Source organism: Diabrotica undecimpunctata, chromosome 4 (assembly GCF_040954645.1).
Source record: "Diabrotica undecimpunctata isolate CICGRU chromosome 4, icDiaUnde3, whole genome shotgun sequence".
Taxonomy (NCBI): domain Eukaryota; kingdom Metazoa; phylum Arthropoda; class Insecta; order Coleoptera; family Chrysomelidae; genus Diabrotica; species Diabrotica undecimpunctata.
The window spans coordinates 142147523-142170299 of NC_092806.1; the positions used below are offsets into that span (position 1 = coordinate 142147523).

The 22777-nt window shown below is 33.2% G+C and overlaps 1 protein-coding gene across 3 annotated transcripts in view; it reads right to left on the reverse strand.

Moving 5' to 3' along the window:
* LOC140440128 (retinol dehydrogenase 14-like) overlaps positions 1-15502 on the reverse strand; it is a 46980-nt gene extending 31478 nt beyond the window's left edge. The window contains exons 1-3 of one of the 3 annotated variants that reach the window (XM_072530418.1): positions 15190-15502; positions 5814-6137; positions 115-410 (exon numbers count right to left, since the gene is read on the reverse strand). In XM_072530418.1, coding sequence (XP_072386519.1) covers positions 115-410; positions 5814-6137; positions 15190-15349 — 780 coding nt within the window. In that variant the 5' untranslated portion in view covers positions 15350-15502. Of the gene's footprint in view, positions 1-114; positions 411-5813; positions 6138-6348; positions 6553-6943; positions 7084-15189 lie in introns of those variants that run through there. The other 2 variants (XM_072530419.1, XM_072530420.1) reach the window with 2 other exon arrangements.
* Positions 15503-22777: the final 7275 nt, after the last annotated feature.

The following is a 22777-nucleotide window of genomic DNA, read 5'->3' on the forward strand; positions in this document are numbered from 1 at the left end:
GGTGCGATCAAAAATTCTTCTGCTTCACTTAGATGCTGCATTTTGATTATGTTCACGTCTTACAATTAAGTTTTAATATTAAAAATAGATAACGATTATAATGATAAAACTTACCTTAAGCAACGATCGGAAAGCTGTAAACCACAAAGAATAGATGAATTTGTTTGTAATAAACTGGGCATGTATATTTGTATTTACTACTCCTGGATCATAACAGTTTGAAGAAATGTTGAATCTTCTTAGTTTTTTAGCAAAAATATCAGCTGTCGCAGCTAGACAAAATTTAGAGAACTTGTATTGTTCTAATTTTCTTATTACACATTTTTCCAATAAAATCAGGCTATGTAACTGCTTTATTATAGAAGAACTACAAAAGATTAATCGGGCTGATTGCGAATTTTTGAGTAAATCTAAAAATAACAGCCGTATTTTAAATAAGTTTAAAGATAGATGATGATTTACATAATTTAAATCAAAAAGTATATATGCGTGCATACTACACGGAGGCACACAATTAGGGATTGCAATCCAGCAGGATTTTCAGTCCAGTTGGATTTTTGCAAGATTGGCCTGAATCCAGCTAGCTTACTTAAGCTTTTTAATACAAACTAATAAAATAAAAACTCAAAATAAAAATTATCTTAGGTATATCCAATCAAATAAGGACGTATAATCAGTCGCAATTCGTAATCAATCTTGCCTCTCTATGGCTAGAGCAAATACCACAATTATCATGAGATTAAAAAAAACTCGTACTCAGTAAGCCGTGGATGTGAAACATAAGGCTTTGCTTGTGTCGGCTGAGAATTGTCACAAATGAAATTTTATCCAAAATGAACTTATCTGTTGTAAGAGTAGTTCATTTGAAGCAAATTTCATTGATGGCAATTTTAAGCTGACACAAGTTAAGTAATATGTTTTTTTTCCATGGCTCACTGAGGACGAGTTTTTTTTGGATATCATGATAAAAATCAGTCTGTATTCTAAATTTCTAAATAAGAGAAACATGAATTATTTAGTTTTTTTAGACTCATCAAATAGTCATAAACCATGGACAAATTCGCCTTTCACTCCTTCGGTCTCATAAATGGTCATTTCCTTTTTCAAAATCTTTTCGTTATCTTTTTGAGAACAAGTTTTTTTTTGGTTATAAAAGTTTTCTCTCTTTCAGTACAGTTTAATCTCAAATTCTTGTTCTAAAGTAAAATTCACGGGCTCCGGATTAGCTGGCATATCTTCTATATATAACGAGTTTATTACAGCTGCCGCCGTTTCTCGCAACCTAGCTTCCAACGCTTGCGATCGTTCCAGTCATCTACTTGTAGACCCCTATCTTCCATTGCACCTTTTACTTCTTGTCTCCACGATCTTCTTGGTCTTTCCTTTTTCCTGCGGTTGGTGGGGATACACTGTAACATTCTCTTTGGCCATCGTTGATCATTCATCCTTTCTACATGGCCATACCATTTCAGCCTTTTGCATTCTATAGTTTCCAGGACGTCAATGTCTATGCCCATACGCTCTCTGATTTTAGTATTCCTTACTCTATCTCTTCTAGTGAGTTGGCAACATCTTCTCCAATAATTCATTTCCATTGCTTTTATTTTGGATGCGTCATTTTTATTTATTACCCAAAGCTCTGAACCATATGTAGCAATGCTTTCTATGATACTTTTGTATATTATAATTTTTGTGTTTCGGGTGATGTGAATATTCCAAAGTATACTATTCAGTTGACGTATTGCTGAATTTGCTTGACCAATTCTAGTAGCTATTTCTTTTGTATTCCGACCATTGTTTGTAATGTTTACACCGAGATATTTATAGCTATCAGTATTTTGAATTTGTTTGCTTCCTAGTTCTAAGTGCTTTCCTTCACCTCCCACTACTACGTACTCTGTTTTTGATGGATTAATTGATAAGCCCCACTTAGTATATTTTTCATCTATTTTTCGTAACATGTAGTGGATATCATCTTGATCTTCTGCAAGTATTACTTGGTCATCAGCAAAATGCAAGCTGTACAGTGTATGGTCTCCAATTTTAACACCCATAGGTTCACATTTTCTTTTCCAAATATCCAAATCCCCCTCCAAATAAATCTTAAAGGGTGTAGGTGCAATACAGCAGCCTTGGCGAAGTCCTTTGGTCACTTTTATCTTTTTTGTCACTTTTTGTCCAATCTTTATTACATTCGTCATATCATCGTACAACTCCCTTACAGCATTAATGTAAATCGGTGGAATATTCTTGTCTTCTAGCACCTGCCATAGCTTGGCTAATGGGAGACTGTCATACGCTTTTTGAAGATCAATAAATACCATGTGTGTCTCCATATTATGTTCCAAACGCTTTTCTATTGTTTGTTTTAAAAAGAACACATTGTCTATACAAGAATGACCAGTACGAAAGCCACTCTGATCTTCAGCGTCTTCCCAGCAATCTTCAATTCGGCTTTTAATTATCTTCCCATAGACTCTACAGATTGAGTTAGTTACACTAAGCCCTCGGTAGTTCTTACAATCTTTTCTGTCGCCTTTCTCGGCATATCTTCTACTTCCATTATATCCTCTTGCACTGTTTCCACAATCACTTGTTTATTTATACGACTTAACAAATTTTTCATCTCTTCTCGTATTGTGTTCTTTTTCGGCATGGGGAAATAACCAGGATTGTTTAGTCCTTCGTCATACTTTTTTGGATTTTGTAAGTATACTAATGTACCTGTAATTTCAGAGAGGCGCCGTTCCACGATTTTGTTGCGTAGTGCTTCCGATAGCTCGGCACTAAGGCTAGAGTCCTGGCTATTTAGTTTGTCTAAGACAAATTTTAAGGTTGTGTCGGCCGTTATCAAAGTGGACTCTCTTGTGCAAAGAGCTTCTACAGCCAGTTTCACCGGTTGAAGAGTGGCGATCAACTCACTTATTATTGACCACTCGCTAGCAGAGAATTTTATCGCAGAATCAATGTCTATCAACGCTTTATCGATGCAAACTTTTAGGCTGTAGAAACGTTCCAGCATACTGAGCAAACTGTTCCACCTGGTGCAGAAGTCAAGAATCAAACTTAATTCCTTGCAAAATGAAAAAGACAGTAAAGATTCCTTTTCACGTACAAATCGTCTATGTATCTGTTTATACGTATTTCGCTTTAATAAAGCTCATCAGAACAGTTATTCATAGGCGTTCTCAACGTGAAAAATAGATCTTTCCTGTCTTAAGAAGCAACAATAAAATGGCTTCGAAACGGACGCAATAGCGACATCTGATATTAAATTCGTAAAATAGTTTCGAGACACAATTCAGATAACTGCCTTAATCTGAGCCTTCTATAAATTGCAAGGCATAGCCAGACGTTGATAAAGATGTTAATAGAGACATGGGGAATCTAAAATTTGCATTCCACGACATGTCTCCTCAACTAAGCAGAAATCGTTAGTGAATTGGTTTATTGTACTTATACAGAGTAGATCCGAATAAAATGAAAAAGACAGTAAAGATTCCTTTTCACGTAAAAATCGTCTATGTATCTGTTTATACGTATTTCGCTTTAATAAAGCTCATCAGAACAGTTATTCATAGGAGTTCTCAACGTGAAAAATAGATCTTTCCTGTCTTAAGAAGCAACAATAAAATGGCTTCGAAACGGACGCAATAGCGACATCTGATATTAAATCCGTAAAATAGTTTCGAAACACAATTCAGATTACTGCTTTAATCTGAGCCTTCTATAAATTGCAAGGCATAGCCAGACGTTGATAAAGATGTTAATGGAGACATGGGGACATCAAGGAATTAATTCCTTGCCTTTTTTTTCATATTTTTGCAAGAATATGTCGTCTTGGTAGGTGATTTTTTGAACGTTTTAACAACTTTTCGTATTTTCATGAGTAGATCGCTGTAACGGAGAATCAATTCAACAAGACTCGCCGATGTTGGTTCGATTGTTACTGCCAATCCTTCATTCATCTCTGTCTCCATATCTTCATTTTCGTCTTCATATTGATCAGTGTCGTCTATTGCTGGTTGTTCTACTTCTCTTTGAGGTTTCTTTTTATACAGCACGTCCACTACAGCCAAATGAATTCCATGTGCATAGCACAGCTGTTGATAGCAAGGCATGAGCTTGCCGACTTTCACCATAACGGATACGCTGTCGGTTGTGATACCAATGGTGTCGGATTCAATCAATAAACCAAAAATTTTCAACCGTTCTGCCACTAATTCAATGCAGTGTTCGGCAGTGCACGAGCCGTGAATTCTGATCAAACCTAGATTAAAATGTTCTGCATTGTGCAAATTGAGATTTATGTATCTGTGATTTTTTTGGGAGATCCACTCGTCGAAGCTCAACGAAAATCTTTGTCCTTTTTGTTTTAAATTAGTAAATTCTTTTATAAGATTTGCTTGGACTTTCTCTGCATACCTGTAAATTATCGCTCTTATAGTGTACGGAGAAGTTGGTAATTGGAATCCACTTTTTGAGAATAACCGCCTCGGGTGAAGTACAAAATGAACTCAAGCTAAAACCGTCTTTGCAAACCATCCTAGTAACCATATCTTCCATAGAATTTTCTCTTTCAAAGTAGGAATCAATAGTCTTCTTCGACTTTTTGCTCGGAACTACTTCCTTATTATCTTTATTTTTTGACGAGGTTGCTTTGGGGGCATTGGGAGCTGGTATAATGGTGCTGGTGCTGGAACTTAAAGCAGAGACGTTGTGTATCTTTTTCAGATGTCCTTTTAAGCCTGTTCTTGAGCGGTTGCTAATAAACAATTTTTTTGAGCATAAAGAGCAGCTTGCACTTCGCCCCTCATCCAGTTTTGTGAAAAAGTCCCACTTTTTTTTTTATCATCTTCAAGAGACATTTTAATTAATATTGGAGCAGCATTAAATCTGGAACGAAAAAAAGTCTGTAAAATAAGGTGCAATGAGCAGATGCTGTATCCAGCAATTGCAATCTCTACACACAATGTAGTTTTATCTGCGACCGTTTTGTATCTATCAAGCCACAGTGAAAAGTCGTAGTCCTATAGCTGTGGTTTCTCCACGATCGTATTTGCAATGATTTCTATGTGTGTACCAATCTGCCTCATAGTAAGTGACGTTATATGATACAAAGTTCTAGGCACTACTAGTGAGTGAACTAGAAGTGCCTAGTGAGTGTAGTAGTGTCTGGGGGCTCGGGAGACTGAGACCTCGGAAGCCCTGAAGAAGATATCAGAGAGGATGTCGAAAGCTCGGCAAAATGGATATCGACGCGGTTCAACCCGGAAGACTGGTGAGTTTAATATTAATTTTTATAATAATATTAATCTTAGCTCTAAGTTTAATTGTACTAACCGCGGAAATGTTTCCGAACATATATATATATATATATATATATATATATATATATATATATATATATATATACATATATATATATATATATATATATATATACATATATATATATATATATATATATATATATATATATATATATATATATATATATATATCTGTTGGTCACTGCTTATTTGCCCACTTTCATCTTTATATAGACTTGTTTGAGATTTATACTCTTTTTTTTATCTTTTTTAGGTATTCGTAAGCCCCTCTAATTTCGTTGTTTTTGTTTTTGAAATTTTTTGCCATTTTTTCTATTTGTCCATTTTCATCGGCTCTTTTTTTATGAAAAAATAATATCATGTACAATAAATATCATGTGTGTCTCCATATTGATATAACATGTACCTGAGCTTAATTTTAAGTTAATTAGATAACTGATGAGAGGAATAAAACAATTAATGTTTGAATGGTTTACTTACCCAAAAGCAAATGTGTCAATAAAAATGGACTATAAAAATTAACTTGCATGGTTAGATTTAAACCATCTGTGCTAAGTCCATTGATAATTGGACCTATACCAGCATTATGAATTAAAATATCAATTTTCTTCTCTCGATTACTTAGTTTCTCCGCCAACGCCCTAACCGATTGAAAGCTTCCCAAATCTACATAATCGAGGGAAATGTCAAAATTGTTAGTTTTTTCGATAAACTTGTTCCTAAGGTTATTGGACACTATTTTGTCGGCTACAATCACTCTACATCCTCTTTGAGCAAGTTCTAATACAATTTCGTAACCCATTCCTAAAAAAAAAAAAAAATGAAAAATCACATCATATTTTTCTGCAATAATGTAATAAACTAGAAGAGCAGTTTTGTTGTATTGTTATATTGTTGTATATGACGTAATTAAATCGCGAACACATACATTTCGTTAAAAAAAAACGAAACGAATAACGTAGGCAATAATTTAAATATATTTAAAACAACAAGAGCCAAAATAAAAAGCACTTACACAGTGGTGTATACAAACTTAAATGTGGCGACTGCCCAAAAACTTACATCGGTCAAACTGGTAGAACTTTTAACACACGTATAGCAGTACATAAAAGGGCTTTCAGTAATAGGAAAACAGATTCTGCATACGCACTTCAGCTGCTAGATCATAATCATTCTTTTAATGACGAATTTCAAATTCTTCACATCCAAAATAAACGCTTTGAGCTATCTTTATTATAATCTATGGAAATTAACAAATTAAAAAACAGACATAATTCTATATTACCAAATTGAGACAAACAGTTCTCCCCTCCTCAATCTATTTTGTTACAGACTAAAATTGTAAACACATCCAAAAATAGATTACTTGAGAAAGGCACTCTGCCGAAACAGCTGTAGTGATAAGATATTATAATAAATTTTGTGGAAGTTTTGAAAACAAAGTTTTCAGTATTTTATATTAATAATAAATGAGTGTTATTGTTATGCAAATAATAAAATGAATTTCCATCTAATAACGGTCGAATCCATCACTTATTAAAAAACGAAAGGCCTGTAACAGTCCTATTAAATTCTAAAAACAAATAAAGAAAATAAAAAATGATATTCACCTAATTTGCAGTCAGCAGTCAATTCATCGTATTTTTTAATACCACATTTTAAATATAATTAAAGCTCCTAACAATCCGCTATTAACCTAACGATCTGAACATAATAAACACTTACACGTGAATGAATTAGTCTGAAAGTGTGTTTAGTACTATTTAAATCTTAAAAATTCGTGAGGAACTTTGAAAAACGTGTTTAAATATAATTCCGATACCATATCTGTGTTTGTTGAGATTCTGATGCCGTATATTAAATGTCCGAATCATTAGCCTCATGAACCACTCACTCAAAATATTCTTAACCATTATCCATGCTCGCATATACAAGAAATTGGAGGAGGGTATTGCTGATGTACAATTTGGATTTCGCAGCGGTCTTGGCACAAGAGAAGCACTTTTTAGCATACAAGTATTAATACAACGAGCAAGAGATGTTAATACAGATGTCTTTGCCTGTTTCATTGATTTCAAAAAGACATTTGACAAAGTACAGCATGAGAGGCTTATTGAAATTTTAATCGCAAACATCGATGACAAGGATATACGAATAATAGCCAATCTCTATAGGAAACAAGTAGCCAAGATTCGAGTAGACAATCAATTATCCGATGAAGTTCCAATACAAAGAGGAGTACTTTGCTGTTTAATGCGTACTCTGAACATCTATTTCGAGAAGCTTTGGGAGAAACGACTGATAGCGTGATTGTTAACGGTGAAGTAATAAATAATCTAAGATATGCAGACGACACTGTCCATGTTGCGGATAGTGATGAAGGATTACAAAGACTGATAGATCAAGTAGTTAACATCGGTAGAAAATATGGAATGAAACTTAATAATAAGAAGACGAAAATTATGATCATAAGCAAAAACCAAGATACAGATGCAAAGTTTATGGCTGACAATGAGGAACTGGATATAACAGAAAAAATAACATACCTAGGATGCAACATCACATACAGCTGGGATCACTTATACAAGATTAAATGTAGGATCGAAAAAGCAAGGAGTGCCTTCCAACAGATGAAGAAAGTTCTCTGCAATTTAACCTTAAACTTACACATCCGACTCAAAATCCTCCGATTTTGATAGAGGAGGTCAACAATGGACGCAATACATATAATTACACGGTCAATTGAGAAGTGTTACGAATATAATATAGACTTACACACCCGACAGCAGACTTACATATCGACAGCCTAATAAGACCCGACCCAATAGAAGACATCAAAAAGAAGATGAAAGACCTAGACCATGAAAAAAAAACAGATGACAACATCTTCAAAAATATATAAATAGTACCCGGAGTACGACAGAGCGACTCTCTATCAACACAATTTAACGTCACTATAGAAGGAGCAATAAGAGCTACTGAAATGAAAGGTACAGATATAACATCGACATCGTAACTTGTGGCATACGCTGACAACATAGTATTGATTAGCAGAAACCTAAAGAGTTTAAAGGAAGAATTTGAGAACTTGTAAAAGGAAGCATCCCAGAGGGGTTTGGCAATAAATCAAAATAAAACAAAATTCCTAATATGCTCAAGATAAAGTACAGTTAATGTGACAAGGTAAATATTGGCGAATATGAGTTTGAAAAGTAGAACACTTTAAATATCTTACGGTATCCGTTATTAAAACTAATAGTAATCAATGAAAGAATTATGGCAGAAAACAGAACTTATTGGAAATCCAACAACTTTTAGAAGACAAGAAGCTTACTCAGAATACTAAACTGAAAATTTACATAGCAACAATTAGACCAGTAATCATTCGCACCCTCAGTGCAAGACTGTAGTAACTCAAAATTTTATGAAAATGAAGTAATCATGGAATTCGATTGTAAACATGCATATTTATACCCTGTAAAACTTTAGTAACTTTCAAATGCTTAACCGGCTAAATATTACAACAACAGCAGTTTAACTATTTTACGTTTTTGTACATAAGTTCCGTGCAAAACTGTTGTAATTCTAATGTAACAGAGTTATAACAGTTTTACACGGAACATTGCAATGGTTTTGATAACAAGCAATGAAAGGCACAAAAAAAGTAAGATATTTGTTATTTTAATATCTATATCTGTGATGTTTAATTTTAATATACAGCGTGTCTACGTAATCCATTAACGGCCGAGACAATAAACAAAGATTTACGAGACCAATCTATTCATGTAAGTTTTATGTCCTTTGTGTGACAGTATATTTTCCATAAAATGTGTGCAATGTCGTTTGACCATTTATTTATTAGATTGGATTAAAAACACATACATTAAGACTAATTATTTACAGCCAAAAAGTATTTTTTCTTATGAAAGGAAAACAGTTATCTTAAAGTATATATACGTATCTTATATACGAGAAAAGGACAACAACTAACATAAAATGTGTCTACACTTTTTACAATTTTTTCCGTGCAAAAGTGTTGTAACTTTAAAATTCTAATGCTAAATGTGTAGTGATTAACAATTTTCTCCGTGCAAAAGTGTTGTAACTTTGAAATTCCTATTTTTTTTAGCATAAATATTATTTTATTTAAATTTCTATTTTTGGTTAATGTGATATAGGCTGAAAAGCATGCAAAATCATAATTAAATGTTAATTTTTCTTAAAAATTATGTCTTATTTTACCGATATTATCACGAAAATAAACAAAATTGTCTTTATCTCGAAACTTACTTATTCTGACTTACTGCAGTCTTGCACTGAGGGTGCGATATATGGTGCTGAAGTAATGGACCTGACATAGAAAGATGAAGAAAAATTGAGGATCTTAAGGAGAAAAATCATTCGGAGAATAGCAGGTTCACTAAACTTAGGTTTTAATCAATTTAAAAAACTGATAAACTACTAAGTCAGGGAACTCTTGAAAGAGAAGACATCGTCAGATTTAGATGAATGGGACATCTAGAAACAGTTATCAAGAAAATCGCCAAATAGAGACTAAAATCAAGCAGACTACGAGGAAGATCGAAGACAAGATAGGAAAACCAGATAATTGCGGACTTTAAGAAGATCGGAGTTAGATATTGGAAAACCATAAAGAAAAGAATGCAGAAATATTGTAGAAGATGTCAAGCCACATAACCAACGGTACAACCAAAATCTTAATGTGGACTGATTCCCCGCGATAAATAAATTGGAACAGCCCAAAGAGGGCGGTAATCATCCGCTAGTAGTGCAGTTGTCATGATGATGATAAAACAAGCCCGAGCCAGTTTGGTAAAAGTAAGAAACATACTTTGCAGCCACTGCAGTTCGAATTGCATACTGATATATTTTTCCAGTGCTATTGTATGGAATGGAAGCATAGACCCTAAGTAAGGCGATGCTTAAGATGTCCTCAGATGTCCGAGCCAAACAACACAATTGGCCAATACAACAAAAAGACGACAGCTGGAATTTTTCGGTCACATTATGAGACACCCTGAAAAATATGAACTTTTACATCTGATCATCTGGGCAAGATCCAAGGTAAACGTGGTCCTGATAGAAGAAGAACATCATGGCTAAAAAATATAAGACAATGGTAAGAAAATTGACTACATCAATATTTAGAGAAACACCAGTAAAGAAAATAAAATGGATACAAAAAAATGGAATGTGCACAAGCTGAGAGATGCGACAATTGCAGAACGATACTCAAAAAACATCACCAATAGGCTAAGGAATCAAAATGTAAATGAAGAAAGCCAGACAGATATAGACTTCTACTGGACCAGAATAAAGGAAGACATTGAAGCAGCAGCGAAAGATGAAATAGGACTAGAAATTTGTGCCCGTAAAAATCATTGGTTTGACGATAAATGCAAGAATGCAACATAAGAAAAAAATGAAGCCTACAGAAAGATGCTTACCCGACGAACTAGAAGAACTGTAGAGAATTTCCAGGCAAAGAGAAATGAAGAAAAGAGGATACACAAAAAATACCAAACCACCTATATACGGAACTTAAATATATAGAAAACCTTAACAGAAAGAAGGAATTCAGAGCATTCTATAAGAAAGTAAACATCAACAAAAAAGAATTTAAGGCAACCACAAGATAATGCAGAAGTCTGAATGGTGACCTATTAACAACAAGGAAAGATGTATTGGGTAGATGGGTGGAATACTGTAACCAGGTACTTAATATGAACGAAGAAGAAGAAAACCTGGAAGACGGAAAAGATAAGGTAAGTGGAGCAGACGAGACGGAAGAGGAACCACCAACGATTCTTGAAGTTAAAGATGCAGTTAAAAAACTAGCCAGAAACAAATCACCTGGAATATATGATCCCACAGCTGAACTATATAAAGAAGGTGGCCATGATACCATTATGGTATTACAGCAGCTGATAAAAGTATGTATTTGGCAGGAGAGAACCGTGACGCCGTCGTATCTCGTTTGGTTAAAAACATCCGACAATGGTTTGGGATGATCTCCGCGGAACTGTTTCGCAGAGGAGTCAACAAAACCATGATAGCCATGATGATCGCCAACATCCGGACCGGATAAGGCACTGAAGAAGAAGAAGAATAAAAGAAATATGGATACAGAAATCCCTCCCCAATGATTGCAATATTGAAATGTGTGCACCATACACTACTATGTCAACGTATGGCACCATATGCAGAACGGATAGTAAGAAATATCAGGCTGGTTTCCGAGGTAGTAAATCTACAATTCATCAGATTGCAACCCTGAAACAAATTTTGGAAAAAACACTGGAATATGGCATTAATACTTATCACAAATTTTTGTAGACTACAAAGCAGCCTACGAGTCTGTGTATAAAAGAGAAATGTTTAAAGCAATAAAAGATCTAGGAATACCAAATCAATTGGTAAATTTAACAAAACTAACTCGTCAAAAAGTTTAGTGTAAAGTACGAAATCAGGGGGAACTGTCTGAACCTTTTAAAACAAATAATGGGATGCGCCAGGGAGACCCTCTCTCCTGTATATTGTTCAATCTGGCTCTGAAAAAAGTAATACGTATATCACAAATCACAATCACTGGTTCAATATATAATAAATCAGTGCAAATCCTGGCCTATGCTGATGGTATCAATATTGTTGGGAGAACGGAAAACGCTGTATAAGAGCATTTAAAAAATCAGCTACAAAACTGGGTTTAATAATAAACACCAACAAAACGAAGTATATGAAAATAAGCACGCAACCACAAATCCTACGACTACTCGTTATAAAAAACGAAGTCATCGAAGTAGTAAACGAATATGTATATCTTGGAACTCTTCTTAACCTGTAAATAATACTACCGCAGAATTTGCACGGCCAATAGATGCTATTTTGGGCTCAATCTCCTCCTTAAATCCACAATTATATCGAGAAATACAAAATTATATCTCTACAAAACAATAATACGTCCATAATATAGTTCAGAGACCTGGACTCTAAACAAAATAATGAAAACATGTTAGGATGTTTCGAAAGAACATGTAATGCGGATGAAACAAAATGACCCAGCTAGAAAAACGCTCCTTGATAGACCCATTGGTCAGAGAGGAAGAGCCAGAACAAGGTTCCTTGATATCATCGATGAAGACATGAGAAATATGGGAATACGTGCTTGGCGGAGAAATGCCGTGGATAGGGCGGATAGACTGGAGAGAAATTCTTAGAGGCTAGGACCTACGCAGGGTTGTAAAGCTAGAATGATAATGAATATTTAGAGTTGCTGTCAATAAAGTGACGATAGCGAATATAGTAGTCAACATCATATCCGACGATGAATAACAGTCGTGGAACTAGAAGAAGAAGAAACACCTTATTAAATAGTGTATAAAAAACCCACGACGTGTACAGGTATATAGGAAGATGCTCCCCGATATTCCTGTGTCACCAGAACCAGTATTAACCAGATGCGGAACTTGGATTAAAAGTGCTATATTTTTAGCTGAACACTACCACGGCATCAAAGGGGTTATTTGAAGTTTTGATCCGATTTGTAAAGCTATTAATAAATGTAAATATTTTTAAAGAAAAGTCTTTTAAAAAACAATTGCGTTATTAGATCAGTTACTGGGGGTTTTTACCTCCGAATTCTTTATAACTAAATCGATTCATTTGAAATTTTGTGTGTTGATAAATAATTACTCAAGAAACAAAAGTTATATAGTGCCGATGTGCGCTTCCACCCTGGGGGTGTTTGCCACCCCTTTTCGAGGGTGGAAATTTTTTCACTCAAAATAACCACGCTATTCGATAGAAAGACAAATTTTAAACAAAAAATGTAGTGAAAATTTTTTTCGCTAGATCAATACTTTTTGAGTTATTTGCTGTTAAAAAGTGTCATTTTTCGTTAAAAAAAACATGTTTTTCAAAGGTTTTTTAAGAATAGCTCTGAAACTAAGAGTTTTATCAAAAAAAGTGTAACGACTAAAATTAAAGCTCATAAAAAAGCAAAAAGATTGGCTTTTTAACGAATATTTTCAGTTCAATAGTAACTGAGTTATGGCTGTTCAAAGAAGGTTTGTTTTTGTTTTTGTCTTTCAATACGAGTATTTAACGTTAAATAACGGAAAACGGGTAGATTCTTCGACAAAAACTCATATAATATTTTTAAAAGAGCTTAAAAAGACCTTTAAAATGAGTGGTGGTAAAAGTCCTTTGCACCAACTGTACGTGAGATACGATCAAAAAAACGATGGGTTTCTCTAATTTTTGTAAAAAAAACGCAATAAAACTAATGTCATGTTCACTAGGATTGAAATAAATTGTTTTCCTTATAGAATTCACTTTATTTTAGTGTTTTTTATATGATCCAAAAGTTTAGCCACTTTAAAATACCCAGTTTTTGTAAAAAATTAATTTTTGTCTACAAACAATGCACTCTAAAAATGTTTCAAATCGTTAAAAATATTTTTTTATTCATTTTTGACAAATGGGGTGGTTGTGAGAGTTGAAATTATAATAAAATGTTATTTTATAAGCAAGAAATTAATTTGTGTTTAATAAAATGCACTCAAGAAATGTTTCAGACCAATAAAAATATACTAAATTAATTTTTTAAAGAAGGGGTTGGTTGTGAGGGTTGAAATGTTAAAATTATAATAAAATATTATTTTAAATGCGAAAAATTAATTTTCGTTAAATAAAATCCACTCAAGAAATATTTCAAACCGATAAAAATATTTTTTAATTCATTTTTAATTCATTTTTGTCATAAGGGTGGTTGTAAGGGTTGAAAATTTCCAATAAATAAAATATTATTGTATAGCTAGGGTATTAATTTTTATTTGACTTTAAATACATAATTGAAATGTCTTAAGCTGCTACGACTGTTTTCACATATTATTTTTATAAAAAGTATTAGCTTTTAAGGGTTTTTAAAGGGTTTTAAGGGTTGAAAATTGTGAATAATTAATTTTCATATTAGAGAACACAGTACAATATTTACCTTATTCGAATAAAGAAGATTTAAGTGCATAAAATAATTAAATATGTGTTTTTCCCAGTTTCTTCAATAAGGGGTAGTTTTCACCCCCTAAAAACAAAAAGCGCACCTAGAGCGTATATAACTTTAAGCTTAATTTGAAAGTTTCAAAGAAATCGATGCAGTTATAAAAAATTCGGAGGTATTACCATATTTTAAGCCTCAGTAACTGGAGTATATATCAAATCAAATTTCGATATCATAGTTCAATGTTATTAAATTTAATTACAAAATTAGAGGCTCAAAATGTATGTCTTTACGATAGTATTTCTAATGTTGATTTAGTTCTACAGAAAATATCAAATGCGAATGTGGAAATTGGAGAAAAAATTAAAGATAAACTTTAATGTGCGTTTTTAAACAAAAATGAGGGTTTAACTTTATTGCGTTCAATAAATAATATATTCAATATTGGAAACTTTGAGAGATCTCTTTCTTTGAATAAATAAATAATAAGAGATAGGAGATATAATATTACTTATTAGAAATATGAATGAAGATATGATTATTTATTGTAACAATAAATATTCGTAAATTTGTTTTATGTATGTGTTGTGTGGTCACAATAAAATACTTTAAGGTATTGTATATTTTACTGCTTTATTTGTAACAAATCCTGAAATTTAGAAAATATATCAAGAAATAATATTACAATTTGTTATAAATTCATATTAAAATGTTTTAAAATGCATATTGCATGCACATTTTAGACATTTTTTAGTACATTTTTTCCAGCTTCTAGTTATAACAATAAGATAACAGGAGCGTTGTATAATATAACTAGATTAGAAAAGGATATCTTACCAGAACTTCCTCCCGTGACTAAAGCAGTCTTCCCAACAAGACATACTTTGCTTCTACATCTTTTATTGCAAAAATGAGGAACTAATATTAATTCCACTAACACATATAATATTATAATAATTAAAATAGTTGCTACACAAACTCCTGCTACAGAATACATTTTATGTATATAAAAAATACGCTCGTTATTAATCCGTAGTTAAGATGAAACTGAAAAGCTCAAAAAAATTTACAAATCTTTCATTTATCTGTAATACTTGCTACCTGCTTTAAGCGATACCTGCTAAGTGGAAATTCAGGATGGTAAACAAAAATCAATAACCTTTTAATGGTCTGTTTTTTTATGTTTTATAACTATTTGTTAGTAATCAAATATTAATAAAACTATATTACTATATTTGACGAATATGCGTAAATTTTTAAAATATTTTAATTCTATACAAATAAATGTCAAATTAATTTTTTTAACATAATCAGAATCCATAAATATAATCTTCAGAAATGACCTTGACGCATGTGTGTGTTTAAAAACATTTTATTACAATTTTACGCATGTCAAAAATTTCAAGGTAAATACCGAAGCAATCATGGTAAAAGTTTATAAGTCAAATTTAAAATGATTTACATGAAATACAAAATTTTGCTTGTAAAGTTATTAAATAATCGAATGGCACAAAAAAAGATTCTGCCCCTTAGAAGTCGATAAATAACAACAATAAATAGAACACTATGAGAGAACACTTAGAAGGGCAAATAACCAGTGATCCAAAAGAAATAAAATCAGTCTGGAAAGCCTATTTTCAAACTCTTCTAGGAACGCAAGAAAATGAAGAGCATATTGACATGCATCAGATTGAGGAACACACAGAAAATATAGAACCCACGATGATGGAAGAGGTAAAACAAGCAATACGAGCACAAATGAATCACAAGACTCCAGATATTGACAACGTCCCCTCTGAGCTATATATACTAGGTGGCGAAGATCTAGTAAGACAAATGCATATGCTTATGAACAAGATTTGCAATGAGGAAAAGATCCCAAGAGACTGGAAAACCGGGATTATATGTCCAATATATAAAAAATTGAATAAACTGAAATATATACTAAATAAACGACTTTAACACCTAACTGAAATTATTGTCGGGGAATATCAAACCGGTTTCCGACAAGAAAGATCTACAACTGACCAGCTATTCACAGTGAAACACATTCTAAACAAATCGTGGGAATACTTTTTTAAAATGAAAATAAATTCAAATAATTAAATAGTAATGATTCAGATAATTCGGTGAACTCTAATATCCCAAACAATAATAATTATTCAGTACGTGATAATACTTAAATGCGTTTCATTTATCATGTATACTTCTTTTTTTCATCCTTATCTAAAAAAAAATGTCAGAAAATATTATTTATTGTATGCAGTTGTATTGTAAGCAGTTTCGGGAATACTTTGTAATTCAAAGCGGCTGGCGGCTTTCGGACTTCAGTTATTTGAGATTTCACACGTAGATACTTTACAAGAATTTAGGCAAGAGGTTGTAAAGTTTCTGTTATTATATTGTTCCTATGGTTATGTTTATAGATGGGTTATTATGTCTTATGTTCAGTCTTAGTTGAGAATTCGATGAATTTAGACACGCTTTTGATAAACGATTTTGTTTGTAAAATATAGTAGTGTACCCGTTTCTTTTGCACAGTAGGTACTGTATTTCGAAGTAACGTCGAGATCAGAGCAATTTTATTCGTATACGCGTTACGGCTACATATTATTTGGAGAAACATTATTTGGACAACTTATTTGCAGTGTTTTTGGATTTATTTTGTTAAATTCGCCCGGCATCGTTCTTAAGTGATAATTTCAAAATGTCCGAAAGAAAAAGAAAACGACTTTCAGGTTTTTAATATAGAAAAATAAAAGAGGCAAAAACTGAGGAGAAAAAAAAAAAACAAAAAGCGGTGTACTGGAATCATTTTTGATGAAAAACATACATGAAAATATAAAAGACTCTGATATAAATTTAGGACCTTCAACTTCAAGCAAAGTCCAAACCATAGAAAAAAGTACCAAACAATTGAATATTCCTGCGGATAGAGACGGATGATTTGATGACAATAATAGCGATAGTGCTAGTGATGATGCTGAAACGCCTGAACCTGAAACCACCAACCAAGACAGAACAATTAATGTTCCAGTTAATCTGGATTGTAGTGTAGGAAGCTCCAGCATATACTTGGTTTCAGATGATCCCGGAAAATGGCCTGCAATATGAATCCAAGTGAAGTGAAGAATATGAAAACTGTTCAAACTATCTACAACATTAAAAAAAGGATTAACAGTTGACTCTGCTCATCAAAAATTATATGAAATGGAGAAAAAACATTGGGGCGCACGTAGAACAAATAACAATTGTAGTAAGATGTGTTTCTGCTTTCTGCAATGTTATCTATAGAACATGAAGTGTGTGCAAATTGGACATTAAAGATATTGTCAAAAAGTTTTCCGAGACGAAAGCCCGAAAAGTACGTTTTTAGTTTTTTTTATGTGTTTACGTTTCTATTCACGGTTTATTTTAATTAAATGGACGTTTACATTAGGATATTAGGATATACATATTCTGGACGTTGGATCATGGTTATTAAATTAGGATAATGGACGTTTAAATTAGGATATTAGGATGGGATATTAGGATATTAGGATATACATTAGGATAATATATGGACGTTGGATCATGGAGATTAGTCTAAATGTTCAAGTAGGTATTTATCTATTTACAAATTAATATTGTTATATTATGCATCTTCTGCACATTTCTTTAAATAATAGTATGTATATCTAAAGTGTTGGAAGGGGGCGGCAAATATTAAATTGCACACGGGCGGCCAATACCTTAGCGGCGGCCCTGCCTACGAGTCTATTAATAGACAAAAAATATATCAAATATTGCATAGCTTTAACATCCCCCAGATATACATTGGACTAGCAAAAGCTAGTCTCGCAAAAACAATGGACTCGTCAACAGCAACTGCCAGAGTACAAAATGACACACTGATAACTTTTCAACATCGTTTAAATATATTTCCGGGTTTTGAACGCTTTGCTTTTTGGTAAATCTTAGTATCCTAGATTTTGAGCTGGAAAGTTTGATGACGTGTTGTGTGGACCAAGAATATACGTTGTTTACAGCATTTTGAATAAGATTTGATGTACTGGATATGCTTGCTCCACTACAGTTAATAAGTAGATCATCAGCGTACAGCAGAGCTTTTAACGTTTGGCGAACTTCTTTTGAGATATCATTAATTGCTATGTTAAACAGAATTAAAAATAAAACCTAGCCTTGAGGTACACCATTGAGCTGTTCAAAAACATTTGACTCATTACCGTTTATTGCAACTTTAAATTTACGGTGATTTAAGAAGTTATTTATGAACGTGTAAATATTGCCTGTAATAGTATTATCGATAAGTTTCTGTAATATTACATTCTTTGGAATAGTATCGAAGGCGTTTTCAATATCGAAGGTCGCCACAACTGTATCATGTTGCTTATTGAAATTCTCGGTTATATGGTTTTGTAACAATACTAAATTGTCCATAGCGCTTCGATGTGGTCTGAATCCCGATTGAACGGAACTAATTATATTGTGCTTTTCAGAAAACCAGTTAAGTCTATTATTGATTGGTTTTTCCATTAATTTGCACATGCAACATGTTAATGAAATCGGTCTATAAGAGGATGGTTCTATTGAAGGTTTGTCGGGTTTTTTAATTTGAAGAATGATGGATTGTCTCCACAGGTTGGGAAACTTTTCATTGATCCAAAGAAGATTATAAAATGAAAGTAATTTTGTAAGTCCATTGAGGGCTAAATTTTTGAGGAATATGGAGGGTATATTGTCAATTCCTGCTGCAGAATTTTTTAAGGTAGATATAGCAAAGGAAAGCTCTTGAAAAGTAAAAGGTGCGTTTAAAGCGAGAAGGTCATGTGAGAGATCTGTAGTAGAAGGAAGATCTTTATGTTGAGTCAGAGTATTTGTGTAGTTGTCGTTTTTGCTTTTATTATGAAATTGAGTTGCCATAATTTTAGCAATTTGATCATCTTCAGTTACTATTGAATTATGATAACTGAGCGTCGAATTTGACAAGTGGGTTGTTTTTCTGTGCATTTGTTTAATTTTCTTCCAAACTTGACTGGAAGGGGCGTCAATAGATATGGAAGATATGTATTTATTTGAACAGTCTTATTTGCTTTGTTTGATCACTCTTCGCGCTATAGCTTTTAGTTGTTTGAATTTAATCAGGTTTGACTCAGTTCTGATTTTACGATATTTATTTAATGCTGTTTTGCTTTCTCGGATAGCTTTCTTACATTCAGTATTCCACCAGGGTACAGTTTTACGAGAAGACGATATTGTGCATGTTCTAATGTGCGTTTGAGCAGCCATGGTGATTAAACTCACTAGGGAGTCTAGTGCTATATCAGGATCTTCTGGTAGTTGTAGCTGGTTGATCTTGTTTTCAATGAAGTCTGAAAAGTTCTTCCAGTTAGCGTGAGATAATTTCCATTTTGAAATTTTTGCTCTGGGTTTGCTGATAGAATTTGAAATCAAGATAGGAAAGTGATTACTGTCATAAAGGCAATCCATTGTAGTCCAGGTAACAAGTGGTGTTAACCTTGGGTCACATAAGCTAAGATGAATTGAGGAGAAAGTGCCACTAGAAATGTTGAAGTATGTTTTGGATCCGGTATTCAATATACAGATGTTTAAAACATTTTCAACGACCTTTCCTCTACCAAATGTTTTTTCCGATCCCCAAAGTGAATTATGGGCATTAAAATCGCCTACTAAAATAAAGGGGGCTGGAAGTTGATTAATTAAGTTTATTAGCTCAAATTCAGTAAGGCTGTGGGAAGGTGGTATGTAAATGCTGCAGATAGTAATTTTATTTGGACACCAAATAGTAACAGCAATAGCTTCTAGTGTGGTAGTTAAGTGTACTTCTTTACAATAGTAGTCTTAAGAAGTATATATAGATGTGCCTCCACTAGCTCTGATATAATTTGTTCTTAAAAAGTGATGTGCTTGAAAACCATTGAGATATTTCTTGTCCGTTTCCTTGAAGTTTGTTTCTTGTAGGCAAATAATGTCAGCATTCGTGTCCATGATTAGTTGTTGAATACGTTTTAGACGGGGGTAAAACCCGTCGCAGTTCCACTGGGTTAAATTAAAAATGAGTATGTTATGTTTCTGAAGTGGTTGCCCCTTCAGAGAGATGGTCTTCTTCGAAATTGTCTTGTGAGGATACCGAGATTATGCTTTCTGCGTCAGAATTATTAGAGCCTAGTTCGGTTTTAATTTTCTTACTAATTCTAGTTAGTCGATTTTTGAGAGATCTCTCAGTTATTGATTTGTAAATCCTGGAAATTTCGGAGAGAAGATCTTCTATATTTTTTGTAAACAGAAGTGCTTCGCTCAGTGGGCTGGTTTTACCGTAGCAATTCTCTGAGAAAGCTATGAAGTTATCGACCGGTAACGTAAAGGAGTCTTTTTGATAGTTTTTTATGATTGTATTCTTAGATTCAAGCGATATTCTGCTGTCATCTTGAATAGAAGAGTCCCTTTTGAGTTTCTTTTTGGCTTGATTCACTTTTTTTGGGACTTTCTCTGGTACGATAAACTCTGAATCAGTTGGGTGTTCTATTTTTGATGAGTCAGTTGACTTTGGTATCTTTTCACCTTTTGAAGTTATATTAATTTTGCGCGTGTCATTAGGTGTTTCCGAATTGTCGTCTTGTGGAACTACCGGTAGTGTATTTCGACTTGCAGCTTGGGAAATATCAGAGGGAAATGAAGATGTTTTGTTCGAATTTTGTGATTGATTGGATTCAGGGGAGGTGCAATTTGATGCTATGTGACCGATTTTTTACAGTAGAAACAAGTCATTTTATCTGTGGATAAAAATATTCTATGATCATTATTGTCAAATGGAATAATCAGGGATGTTTGAATCTCGGAATTATCATGGGATGGCATAAAATATACTTGCCTGCGGAAGGACAAGATATGGTTGTATTCATCTCCTGGGATGCCAGCTCGTAGGAATGATATTGGAGAGACTAGCTGAAGTCCTATGTTTTTCAGGGAGGCCTCTATTATTTCATTGGGTATTGAAGGACATATATTAGACATGATCAATCGTTTTGCTGGAGTGATTAATCTTCTGACTGAGAGGATATGGTTTCCGATGGTAATAGTAGGGTTTGTGGAAATGAGCTGCTCAACTAGATCTGTTTTGGTTAAATAAATGCATATTCTGTTGTTTGAGATCCTTGAGGCGAAGCATATATTCCTTGGTCCGATAATATCTCCTATGGATTTAACGTAGTCATATAACTGTAAGTCTTCTTCTGAATGGATCACTATGGCTTGCTCCTTCTTTGGAAAGGAGCATTTCGGCGCTGATTTAACTGCAGCTGTGTAAGAGATGGAAGGATGTGAGATGTTTGTTGAAGTAGATTGCTGTGACATGTTTGACGTTGTGGGATTATTTTCAGTCGGTGAACTCATATTATTATTTGGGATGCCCTCGTAGTTAAAAGCAACCCTGAAAATTGTTTTAGTTTTGTCTTCCATTGATGGATATTACGTTTAGCAACCAGTAATTACTCATCGTAATTCTGGCTGCCTATTCGACAGGTAGTTGTTCCAATAATAGGTTTATGTTTATTGTACCGTACTAATTATTGATAACAGGAGCAAAAAGTCGTTTACTAAATAAAGTGTTGTGAATGTTTTTATGCCAGTAAATGCAAGTAAAATTAAATTTTACTCACCAAAATATTACTGGCAGGTGCACAACACAATAACTTTACTCCACTGTGATTCTTATCAATTAATATCAACTATTTCGCTATTTATAGTAGAAACCCTCAATTCAGAAGAGTGATATCATAGTTTAAACGCCGAATATCCTCAAATTTAAATGTACACAGCGGCCCTCGAAAACTGTCTGTTTTCTCGATTGCAATTTGCGTTTCCTCATAAGAAATTACAGAATATTTAAAGTAGTATATTTATTTGTGCTTCTTTATAGAAAAACTGACCAGAAGTTGTTGTACAGTGTAGCCAAATCTTGTTCACAAGTAGTAATTATGGTCATACAAAACCTGTATTCTTCCACGCAGCGATTATTACCGTTATAAAAATACCAAAAAATATTATTTTTTCAATAGTAAAAATTAAGTACAAAATTGTAATTAAATAAATTTTATTTATATGTTTCGTTTCGTTACATATTTAAAATTATAAAATAAAAATCGATATTTTAAAACAATATTTTTCAATCGTTTGGCAACTTTGGAATTAGCGACGGAATTCCGACCCGCAGAAATCCGTAAAACTAGTTTTTGTCGAGCAAGTGCCCAGCCACAATAGTTAATTTACATAGGCGTTTGTAAGGGTAGGGCATGTGTTGCATTTTGTGAATATATTTTATGCGATAAGTTTGTGTTATTGATAAAATGTGTTTATTGATAAAATGTGATTATTTGGTTTGAGTTTTATTGGAGTTGGACGAAAA